At 40.0% G+C, this 13,004-nt stretch overlaps 1 protein-coding gene across 6 annotated transcripts in view; it reads left to right on the top strand.

Moving 5' to 3' along the window:
* LOC121964149 (discs large homolog 1-like protein) overlaps nt 1–13,004 on the top strand; it is a 136,744-nt gene that overhangs the window by 30,779 nt on the left and 92,961 nt on the right. For 2 of the 6 annotated variants that reach the window (XM_042514371.2, XM_042514374.2), the window contains exon 5: nt 9,595–9,717. The exons of 1 other annotated variant lie outside the window; for it this stretch is intronic. In XM_042514371.2, coding sequence (XP_042370305.2) covers nt 9,595–9,717 — 123 coding nt within the window. Of the gene's footprint in view, nt 1–4,100; nt 4,575–9,594; nt 9,718–13,004 lie in introns of those variants that run through there. 3 more of the 6 variants (XM_088077502.1, XM_088077503.1, XM_088077504.1) reach the window with 3 other exon arrangements.

Below are 13,004 nucleotides of genomic sequence, written 5' to 3'. Positions count from 1 at the left end.
CACTTGCTGCCAGTAAGTGGATGTTAAAGAAGGAGTTGGACTGATCACATCCTAAATTGCTTGGTTTATGTCCTTAGAAATCAAGGATACTTCAAGTTTAAGACTATATAACCCATGACAGGAGGAACACCAATAACAGTGTTTTTTTAACAGTCTGGGCTTGAGAACAAAAATGTCTCCCTTGGGAGGGATGTTTAATTAAGACTGTGGGCTATGTAGTTACTGCTTTAGAGACACAAGGGAAGCTCTGTGATAAATCACACAGGAGCACTTGATTTTGTCATTCATTCATTCCCAGGAGACTTGTCCCTATAGCCGTGACCATCACTTCTATATGCCTGATCCCCTTATCTGAACCCCTAACCTCTTTACCCCACACTAAGCGAATGACCTTGTAGGAAACACATTGGTTTTAAGTTGCTGCAGTGTGATTGTGAATACAGGTTTCTGATTAATACAAGAAAACACTCAGGGAAGCCAGCTCTGGCTTCCTGTTGGCTACCTAGAGAGATGGCAAGCCAAAAGGTCAAATGTCATATTAATGGGACAGACTGTGAGGCTGTCTGGCTCACTGTAGGGGAGGATAATCTATCTATCCTGTTAGGCTGCAGGCTGAATTTGTATAATGGTGTTATTGGTTTGGCTTTGCTTATTGAATTATCAACTCAACCTAAACCTCTCTCCGGGTCAGAAAGGCTGCATTTCTGACTCGATACATGGCATGTAAATCCCCCTCGTACAGTTTGGTAGTACTCAAGACTGGTCAAGGTCACAAGACCAGAGTCGAGACCACTTTTTGAATATATTATTTAACTGCCTGTATAAACAAGGAGTGTTGAATAAAGATGGTGAAGGTGATTTCAGCTCCCTAATGTTTGTATTTGTGTTCTTATAGAAAACAAAAATTCTCATTCATAAAATTCCCCTGTGCACTGTCTTTTGATTATTTTATGAGGACATTTCTCATAGTACACCTATACACTCACATTTATATACAGTGCATAGCAATGAAAGGGTGAATGAAGAGGAATCTTCATTTGTTTTCTGGGTGTTCATATGGGAATGTGGACCTTTTAGATGAATTTGAGGAGTGCCTGCATGGTTTGTACGTTCCACTTTTTATCCAAAGTGTGTCATGCAGTGTGGGGCTCTTACAGGTCTGGTGTTGATTTGGTCTCATCCCCTAAAAGTCTTGGTCTTACCTCAGTTTTTATACACTCTAACTTGGTCTTGGTTTAAGTGGTTGTGTCTAGAACACTGCCACCTTATACTAATGTATTATTTGTACACATTTGTCCACATTTCTTTTAATTTTTAAAATTAAGTATCTGTCCAGCCTCTTTCTTCACCTTCGTGTACATCTTTCACATATGGTAGTTGAACGGGCTCAATGATACATAAAGTAATATGAAATCTGAGAATTCTTCTTGAGTTAGCTCATCAGAATGTGACAGAACAACAAATGGAAAAAAGTGATGTAATTATTGCTTGTTAGACTGTAATAAAAACTTGACATTTCAATAATTATTTTTAAACATATTGTTAAATCAACAGGAGGCTTTTACATCACAGCAAAGATTACATAAGACACCAACACATTACTGTACAATATATCAAGCTAAACTGGATTACATTTTTGACTTTCGTAGACTGGATATAAGGATGTTGTCACTCTGTTTTTGTGTTAAAGTAATGTGTATAGGCTGACAGTCACACACTATGGAAAAACTAAAATAAACCACCAGCTGCAATTTATGATGTAAAAGACGCATTATGCAAAAAATGTATAATTCTTGGTTTTCCTGATGTATTTAGTTTCCTTTCTGTTTGACATGGGATTGCACACCTCAGAGTTGCTACAGCACTTGTTATGACACTTCCAGGCTCGAAGCTTCTCAACTGCTGTATCTCTCCATATAAGTGTTCCGCTGTGGTACAAATAGTCTTACCATGTGAGTGCTCAAATCCTCTAAATGGGCGCTTCACACAGTGCAGATTGTCACTTTTATTTGGAGTCAAGTGTCCCTTTAACCCTGGGTTCAAGTCCAATACCTGAAGTCCAATATGTGACATGAGTAACTGGATTCTACTTAGATGCAGTGTTATTTTTTTGGGCTATAGTAATGAGCTGTGTGTCCTAGCAGAAATTACTTTGTTATCTTGGTGTTGATATGATCAGAGAATCAACATCTTATATGTCTCAGAGCTTTAAAAATCCTCCCTGAACTCTTCAGCTTCTTTTTTATCAGTATCTCCTCTTTTGATTGGTTAAATTGAAAAAAAAAGAGGGATGGGAGATTTTACCTGGACTCACATCATCAGTATACTGCCTGGATGTAAGCAAGGAAACTACAAAAGAAAGAAAGGCTATGATATCAGTGACAGCATTAAAATTTTGAATTGGTGCCACTTAGTTTTACTGTTTGAAACGGGCTAATTTGATGTGTTTGTGTTATGGTTTTAGTATTTTTGAGGAGTCTGATTTTGTTATGTGAAACTCTTGTCTTTATTACTTTCATTATGCCTCCGTGCCCACAACAGCCATAGCCAGAGGCAATGTTGTCTATCTGTCCATATGTCCGTCCCATTCTCAAGAACGCCTCAAAGGAATTTCTTCAAATTTAGCACAAACGTCCACATGGACTCAAGGATGAACTGGCTAGATTTTGTTTATTGAAGGTCAAGATCACTGTGACCTTGCATCCGTGTCATTTTCGTGAACGGAATATCTGAAGATAACCTTGAAGCGGTTTACCTCAAATTTGGCATAAACGTGCACTTGGACTCAAGAATGAACTGATAATAATCAGGTGAAGGTTGAAGGTCAAAGGTCAAGGTCAAGGTGACCTCATACAAAATGTTTTTGGCCATAACTCAAGAAACACCTTTAAAGTGTGCCGACTGTATAGATCTTCTGTGTGTGAAGCGTCCATGCTTTCACAGACATGGATGTAAACCGAAAGTGCAGCTTGACTGGTGCATGGAGGCACCAGGTGAAACAACAAAGATATGATTGGTTATACTGGGATTTGCCATTCTGGCTTCATTGAGTTCAATAGAAGTGGCACCGAAGCCTGGCACCAAGGCAAAATTCAAATGCTGTCACTGATGTAATGACCCTTTCTCGTTTAAAAGTTTCCTTGTATGTGAGTGAATGTGCATTCAGTATACAGAAAGGCCGTCCTCTCAGCTGCTCAGCTGGCTAAGTTGCACACAATGTAACCACAATGTCACAGACTCACAACTAGCTTAGGACCCGTCGGCCCTCCCCCTCCCTCAGCTTCACTGCCTCTCTCCACTTTACTCTGTCCAGTAAAGCAGAAAGAAACATCAAATATTATTTCTTAAAAGATGAAGGGAAGCGAGGGAGAGCGCGTGGGAACGGGTAAGGAGACAAGGGAGAGGAAACAGCGAGGCTTTACTGTAGTTGTGGAAGGAAAAGAGGCGCGATGAAGGTATAGAGAGATGAGGAGGAGAGAAAGAAACGGTGATTCCCTAAGGCGGCTAATCTCTCGCTCTCTGTCCTCATTCAGTTTTGCATCTCATTTTGCCTAAAAACTTCTGTTTCAAGTCCTGTGTGTGTGTGTGTGTGTGTGTGTGTGTGTGTGTGTGTGTGTGTGTGTGTGTGTGTGTGTATGTGTTTGATGTGAGTGTGTTTGTTCATTCACATATGTACAGTACAGGAAGCTCAGGAAACAATTACTACCACGCTGGGTGTACACCTGGACTGCCCCATGTGCTGACACATAAGGACTGTACTATAAAAATATCTCATTACACATGCACGCACACACACACACACCCACTCACTCATACGACACACTCTGCTATGCTCTTTTATGCTGGTTGCAATTTGCACTAATCCTTCTTTTCCAGCCTGACTAAATCTTTTCTGCTTCTGAACTAATCGCTCTCTTCTTCTGTGTTTTTTCTTCCCGCTTCCTCATCATACCTCATCATCCCAACCATCTCCTTCCTCTTTTTATTTGACATTTCTTTCTTACTTTCTCTTGGTCCTTCCTCTCCTTTACCTTTTGGTGTCCTCTGCTGCTCCTCCTCCTCCTCCTCCTCCTCTTCCTCCTCCTCCTTTCTCACCATAGAAGTATCGGTATCAAGAAGAGGAAGGGGCATCACCAGGTGCCCCAAAACTCCACCAACACCCCTGCCATCAGCACCCAATGGGAGTAGCAAGAGAGCTAAGGGACGGCGGGACCCTGGGGAGGGATGGAGGGACCCTGGGGAGGGATGGAGGGACCCTGGGGAGGGATGGAGGGACCATAGGGAGGGATGGAGGGCCCGTGGGGAGGGACGGGGGGACCCTGGGGAGAGAGGGGAGGGAAGGAGGGACATGGAGGGAAGGAGGTACATGGAGGGAAGGGGGCACCTGGAGGAGAGAAGGAGGGCCTGCGGGAAGCATGGAGAGAGAAAGGGAACGATCACAAGGGAGGGATGGATCTCTGGGTCGTCACGGTGACCTGCGGGGCGCGGAGCTGGTTCAGGTGGCGGAGCGGCAGCTGTCTCAGATTCAGCACGTTCATGGATACGTCACTCACACACACATCACGCCCGCTCAGGTAACTAAGGCTTCAGCTCTTTCATGAGTATGGCAAACAACACACACACACACAAACACACAGATATAACACTGTCACTGTCAATCTGTTCCCCATCACATCTTCACCATCTACCTGCCCGTCTCTGAAACACATACACGGCTCAGGGCTCACTCTTACATCATTTTTGCCCAAGAGATTCTGTCTGTCTATCTGTCAGTCTGTACGTCACAATAATTTTGCAGACAAATGATGCATATTTCAGGTCAGATGTCATTGCTGTTCTCTGAAACCTTCTGCTGATTTTTAATTTTTTGACTCTATTTTGACTAAGCCAATTTGACCCAATGGATCATTTTTGAGCTCATACATTTTGAAGTATTCATACATAATTGAGGTGCAGTGTGGGTTGATCATAATTGAAAGAACAGTCCTGTTTTCCTTCAGTGTTTAAGAAAATATTATTACAAACAACCTCTTAATAGTATCAAAAGAATACAACAACATATCACTTGTTCTTGATTTGTTATTTAGTGTCTCTGTAAATCAATTTGGGAGGGAGAGTATGTTCCAATCCTAAACCCGTTTATGTACTACTAATTTGTTTTACCAGTTTTGTTTTGTGACAAATGTAACTGATTATGTTTAATGGGAAGAAACAGGGATTTTGAAACCAGAGGGTATATATCCCACATGTGGAAAGAGTGTGGCTTTGGTTAAATCTTGATACCTAAATACCTAATTTCTCATGCTTTCAAACACTGTTCACTATTGCTGCATTCAGAATCTATGCGGAAGAAGACAATGGCTGTGCTTTGAATTTTTCTCATATCTTGAAATCACAATCAGTTATTTTATCTCGAGAAAACGTATTTTGTTATCTTTAACTCTTACCCTTATCACAAGATAACAAAATGATTTTTTAGAGATGATAAAATCAACTTGTGACCTCGAGATGACTGCATCCAAAAAATATTTGGAGGCCCAGCTGCTCTCAGCTTCAGGAGAAATCGCACACTCTACCAAATATTTGTAGTATTTGTATTGTTTAACATAGTTTTGTGTCAGTTTCAGTGTACTTAATAGCACATGAGTATGAAATATCAGACTCAGCATATGATTATATTCAACTATGACCGCAATCTCTCCCTAATCTGCTTTTTTAGTCTTGCTTTACTTGCTATGAGTAGATATTTTATCACAAGAGTGGAAAGTATAGGAAAATGAGATGAAATGTGTTCTACTGAGTATTTGCAAATACGATCATTTACAATTTTAAAAAATTGCTTATAATGGAAAAAAAAGTAACTTGGATGCCATTACATTTCCTTCTAAATGCAATTCCCATGGTACATTAACTGTATATAATTGTAATTTGTAGGTGATAGGGTTTTTAATCTTGTGTTTTGAATCACAGACTTTCCCTTTAAACTGACTCTAAAATGACTGCAGTCCTTTGAGAACCTTGGGCATTTGAAACCTTTTTTAAACACCACTGGATATACTGATAAAAATTATAATGCAGTCAAGCTTAAATTAAGCCTGTTTGTCATAGTCCCTGAAAAGATGACATGTCAGAGATAAAAGAATTTTAGCCAGCAGCAGTGATATGCTTCATGTCTATTGTGACTATGTCATAATTTATTCAGAGTTTGGTCTGATATCAGATATAATACCATCAGCTTCTATTTTTAAAGCTTTTGGCTTTTACTCAGGATGCAGCGAAGTGGCAGAGGCACCTCCTTTTTTAAGTTCGAGTGCAGACAGAAGCAAGGAGACCTGTTTCAATACAACTCCAGAATTAAAAAGGTCTCTTTTGAAAGTACTTAGAAGTCAAGGATACTGGCCTAAATTTCCTTCCATGCATAGAGCCTTTCTTTGTACCAGGAGAATACTTTTGCAGAACCGTGCATGCAGGGATTCAGCTGAATCCTTGTCCCATTTTTTAGTAATGAGGCCCATTACTATCTCTATTCTGCACTCGGTCTATGACTGTCTGGCTCCCTCTCTCTTTGTCTCTCTTTCTTTGCCCCCCTCTATCTCTCTCACACACACTCATAATCGCGCCGCGTCGCCTGGTAATCTTTTTATTTTGGTTGATTGGGCTGTATCTGTCTGCAGATTAGCGCTTACATCACTGTACTAGTACACAACTTTGACCACACACACTCTCCTCACATTTGTTTCCACGCTGTACACTCATTCCTCAACACACACACAAAACACACATCTCATTATGCCCCATCATGTGTCTCTTTTGCTGACTTTCCTCGCACCACTTTACTGTTATTTTGACTTGTTGTGTCTAGAGAATCATATTTATGGTCTTTATATGTGTTCGATCTAACAAAAGCAGGCCAAAAGTCCATTAAAAATTACATAACATTATGCAAACTAAGAATATCAAATTACTTACTACCACACTGAGTTATATGGCAGCAAAGAAGGTGATGAAAGGGCCATTAACACAGCGATTTTCCCTATGGTTCTCAGAAAAAAACCCCTCAAAAACAAATCATAAGCCAAAAGAGGCTTTATTGTGATTTGAAAACAGCTGACAGACAGTACAAATAAGACTTCAAATTACCCAGGATTCCTTTGCTTCTTCAATTTTCTCTTGTTTTCATTGTCTACTCTCTTTTCAGACATTTTCTACCCCCACTGATATGTCATCCTTTCTAAATTCTGGCATGACTGATTATTAGTGTCTTACTTTCATTAAATCAGCTCTTACGTTGTCAGTAGTAAAACGTGTGGATGTGTATTGGGGAAAGTTACAATCGCCTTCGGCATGCTGCAGGCAGTTGATGCCGAGGAGTGTGTGTGTTAGTGGTGTGTCAGTTTTCCACCGAGTCATTAGACACTGTCATTCGTGTGTCTCTGCACTGACTCAGCTGTCAGTCACCCACAGTTCAAAGTTTGTCTCCTGGAGAAAGCCTTGGTCAAAACTGAAGGTTTTGACACTGTGGTGAAGGAAATGTTGGTGTGTAGCTCCACCTTGTGGCTTCTTTTAACTTCCAGTCCATCAACATTTCAGTATTGGATCAACGAGGGGGCTTGAAAGGCCCATATGAGTGTTGATATTGATAGTTAGAATGATTTGTTTATCTTTGTATCCATCCATCCATCCATCAATAAAGCTTTCCATCTGTGATCTCTGTTGACTGTATGGCAACAATGTGCAGTAAATGTTTGTCTGTGAAAATACAGCTAAAGACATTTAGGCTGTATTCCTCATCCCCTTAGTAGCACTCAGGTACATCTCCACTTGCTTCATGATCGTGGCTTAAGGGCGTCAATATTCAGGCCCACCATGACATCTTTATCACCATCGTTCTCGACAAACAGATCCATTTCAACTGCTCGTCACTGTCTGACTGTATATAAGCTGTGATGAGAAACTGTGAATGTGTGTGTTGCAGTTGGTGTATTTGGGTATTAAGGCTATTTCAAGAACTCCTCCTTTCCAAATGGTGCAATGGTGTGCGTGCGTGCGTGTGTGTGTGTGTGTGTGTGTGTGTGTGTGTGTGTGTGTGTGTGTGTGTGTGTGTGTGTGTGTGTGTGTGTGTGACCACAGGTGCTGGATCTGGCTAGCTTCTGCATGACAGATGGACCCACCACCTTGTTCTCCCCATGTACATGTTCCCTCTCTCTTTCTCTCTCTCTCTCTCTCTCGCTCTCTCTCTCTCTCTCTCTCTCTCTCTCTCTCTCTCTCTCACTGCACACACACGCACACACACACGAACACACACTTGCACTTTCTGCTTCTTGTACTCTGTAATTTATCTTAAGTGCACATTTATGTTCACTTTTCAATACATCATATAAATAATACATAAATATAAAATGTAATGTGTTGTGACGTAACATATACATATTTTTAAAAATAGAGCACTGAAGACTTCTCTTCTTCCTCTTCAACTGCTCAGCCCAACGAAGTCAAAATGCAGTAACTACAGATGTGGTCAAAATTTTGTTAAAGTCAGAATCTTCTATTTATATATTTCTTTTTTACATGTTTTTGCAGAATATTGCAAAATATTATGCCATAGAAATGTTAAAGAAACAAAGAAACAAAAAACGTATATAACTAAACCACAATGACTACGCTTCGTCTAGTTGAAGTTAGAAAGAATGAACTTTTATTTTGAAGCTCCAATATATCACCAAGAGTTTGTTATTCCATAAGGCAGTGGCTAAATCCTATATATAGAATATACTAAAACAAAGAAAAAAAACTGAAAAACACCAGATAAACTAATCCTGCTAAAAGCTGAGCAGCCTTGTTTGGATGCCCCTTGCATTACACAAACACAGGCTACATTATCTGATTTTATCTGACGGCTCCCTTTTTGCCTATAAAAGCATAACATTAACAATTTACAGCTCATGTAACTATTACACACTTTACTAGGTGACCTTAAAGGTGTGTACGATTAATGGAATCTAGCAGTGATGTTGCAGATTGCAACCAACTGTATATTCCTATGGTCACCCCTGCCTATGGCGAACCTATGGTGGCCTTCGAGTAATGTAAAAACATAAATTGCCTCTCTAGAGCCAGTGTTTGATTTGTCTGTTCTGGGTTTCTGTAGAAACATGGTGTTGCAACATGGCGGACTCCATAGAGTGCTCACACAACACTTAGTTTCAGGTGATTATACACCAAGGAAAGCATACTTATGAATATTTTATTCTAATCCTGCCAATGGATCCCCCTAAATCATAATGGAGCTTTAAAACTTTTCCCTTTTTTCTCAGCTTCACTTTTTTGGCAGTTACTGCTGTTTGTATTGTCTGGCCAACACATTATCTTCTGAATATTTGAGTTTAATGAATTAACCCTCAAGTCTGAATGAGGGGCTCTAGAATATAGGCCAATATAGACAACAGCTGTGGACATGTATAAATGTTATGTGACAGACAGCCACTTTTGCAATAATCAGACTGCCGTACATCTTGTACATATTGTGAGCCACAGTGTTTGTACGTGTGTGTGAGTGTGTGTTGCACCATGCTGAGCTCTGTCTGTACATCGTAGGTAGAATCACCTGAGGTTCCCTTTGATGACGAGGCGTGGCCTCACCCAGAGGGAGAGAGGCTGAATGAAGTCCCAGCCCCGCCTTTCTCTTCCCTCTATTCACACAGTCACGCCTACTACCAGGTAATCCTGCCTCCGAGCCCATCGCATGCGTTCGTGGCTTTGTTCGTCTGTGACATTGTTTTTCAGTCGTGTCTCGTCTATGAAGTTCCGCTTATATGAGCATGCTGTTCATTTTTTTTTTTTTACACCTCATTCATTTCAGTTTTGTGAGAAAGTTCTGCAGATATCTTAAGACCTGTGAATTTGTGGGAATTGTCGCATTGCTTGAGATTCACAAAAAAACCTGCCTCAACACCTCACAAACATTTTAGCATCAATAATCTGTTAATAAGAGAGGCAACTTTAATAGGACACTCTGTGCAAATGCAGCTAAAGTGCCAGATGTCTCAGTGGCAGATGGTGCAAGGGAAGAAAACTGAAGGAAAAATAACTTCCAACATGTTTATATTTGTATAAAAAAGAGACTGGAGGGGAAGCAGCTGAGAGCGAAGGGATTCATTTTCAAATATCCCCTTAAAAAAGATTTATGGTTTAATTTAGAGAAGAAGTACCATTAAAATATATATCTGCTATGTTTTTTATGGTAATAATACTTTGTAATATAATTGATTTTACAACTATATGATTGTTATACGGACATTAAAAAGAAAAGAAAATACACATAGCATTACTTTAAGATAATATTTCTGCAGTATGCTCACTCCGCTTTTAAATAACTTAAACCTACTTCAACATAACCTCTTTACCGCACTAATCTCCTGATGCCAAAACCAAAACACAGATTCATTTTTCTTGTATCTTCTAGTTGTTTCTCTGAAGCATGTGAACACAGAGCATGCTAATGCTGTGATGTTTATTTTGTCTGACGCGACAGTTGGTATCACTTTGTACTGTGGACATGTTTCAGCATGAATGTGATTACACAAGAAATAAACCTGTGTGTTTTCGCATCATCATTTAATAATCAGAACTAAATGTAATCTAAAAGCATCATAAATAATTCATATTGGGCTCCTACTTTTTTACCCACCATCTAGTTTGCTGGCTGATAATATCTGCATTTCTGCTGCTTTTGTCTTATTTTAGTCTGTATGAGGAATATTTATTTGGAAAAAAGTAAATAAGTGATCAATGGTGGAATAAATTTAGATGTAGTTCCAATTTATAAACTGTTGGAGGCAGTAGAGGCAGAGGAATAACTAGTGTGGGTCTTTCACAAATCAAAATCTGAGTAAACTGAATAAATCAGACTGTTAAATTGGAAGTATTATGACTGAATGATTGAATATTGCTGGTAAAGAGGCACAATAAATGAAATAGCAGAGCTTATTGTTATCACTATTGACAAATGTGTTACACAGTTTATGGCAGAGTGAAGAGGAAATGCAGCAGACCCCGCAGCAGTATAATTGACTTTGCTTAAATAACATCATCAACAAAAATTTATACCTACTGCAGAGACTGACTGATGAGAAACAATATAAAGTCACTTGCTGTATTTCTATCACACACAAACAGTAAGACACACATAAGCCACTCAGAGACCTGAGTGGCTCTTAGTCATTAAGCTAATGCAGATAATTAGGAAGGAAGGAAAGACAGAGAGGGTCAGGGAGCGGTATGAGATGGGATAAAGAGAGAATTACAGGCAGACAGACACAGAGACAGAGGGCAGATTTGTTGCTGGATGTTAATCAACCTGTCAGTCGGCCAAATCAAGCCTCCTCAATGAATCTCTTTACCCTCCTGCTGATACCATAATAGAAATTAGGAGTCAATAAGACCTTTACGCTACACTTACTGTAATTTCTGACAGGTGTATAGTGATTTCTGCCTTAGAATGGACGGCCACGGGACTGAGGAGACAACTCATGTAGTGCACATTTGCATTAAATAGAGTATTTTTAACAATTCTCTTTGATTTTGATTGTCTTTAAAAACTGTTTTGGATCTGGCTTGTCATGATGGACTGGAATCATTGTGTAGAATAACAGTATAACATAAAGCAACAGCAGAGAACTAGCTTGACCAAAACCCTTATGGAACTGAGCAGCTTATAGTTATTTAAATATTTAGAGTCAAAATATTCAACCATTCATATGTCTTCACCCTTAAAGTAGGGTAAAGATGGGGAGTCATGTTGCTTTTTTTTCTTTGGAGAAAAATTAATTTCAGATGTTTAAACCTGCAATAACTGATAACCTGGCCACTTGGGGGCAGCAAAATCTGACCGATAAAATGACCTTTTAACCTGATATAGTGGATATTTAAGCACTGAGCAAATACAGAGTAACATCTTTCATTTAGATTCATGTCTCTTGCCACCTAGTGGATATAAATTCTTTATTCACTCTCCTTTATGCTCTGTTTTGATCTCTAACAACTCCTGAGGGAGAACCTGGTCTCAGGGCACCAAAATGCACCATAGGTGCCATTGTGAGACAAGCTGGGCTTTCAAGCAGCGCCAATGTAAACCTGTCCGTGTCAGTATGAGACTAATAGAACGGATAAAGTTTACAGAGCACAAAAGTGTATGTAAGGTGGGTCGGAGTGGAAGTGGATGGGTCCAACAAGCACAGGACTTTGACCAAAGAGGCCGTTGTTTGTGTCCTGTGTGAAACTCAAAGTCAACTAGTTATTTTGTCACATCAGTCATCCGCCATGTGAGTCAACTGACGTCATCAACGTGAACTACAATCTTTTCCTAGCCGTGACCAAGTACCTTCGTGCCCAAACCTAACTGCTGACCCCTTCTGACTTTCCATGAATGCCTTCTATGTCAAGATACAGTGCAAAAGGCTGCCCTTGGCATCGTTATAGTGATGTTGGGTGCTTCTGCTCAAGCGTCAAAATATAAAAGATATAAATGTAAAGAATGAGATCACGTTGTAATGGAAATATCCAGCTCTTAATACCCAAGTATGATCACTAGCTAGTTGCTAACTTTTCGCGTCTGCCGGACAGGTGATGCACATTGGACACGCTTCGTAGAGCAGAAACGGATGGTAATTATCTGTGGATCATTAAGACTGTATAAAAAAATGAACATAGCTACTTTGACGTCACACATTGGTATGTAGGCTGCCATTTAAAAGCCTCGAATTCGGCATTTTGGCAGTTGCCATCTTAGTTTTTTTGGAGCCAGAAGTGACCGTATTTGGATTAGAGGTTGGAGCTGTGGAGAAGGGAGGGCTGCGATCCGACTCACAGACTGTGGTGATGCATCGAACAGACAGCCTGTCACTAAAGGGGCCCTGCCCTTAACTATGCACAACTTTGGGAAAACAATTGAATCATAAAAAAAAAAAAATCACCCCCTGTAAAGTTGTCATGAATTTTGAAATTAG

Source organism: Plectropomus leopardus, chromosome 5 (assembly GCF_026936395.1).
Source record: "Plectropomus leopardus strain MGB_pleo_1.0 chromosome 5, ASM2693639v1, whole genome shotgun sequence".
In the NCBI taxonomy this organism is placed as follows: Eukaryota; Metazoa; Chordata; class Actinopteri; order Perciformes; family Serranidae; genus Plectropomus; species Plectropomus leopardus.
Note: the sequence above shows the minus strand (reverse complement) of the source record. Positions and strands in the feature narration are given on the sequence as shown.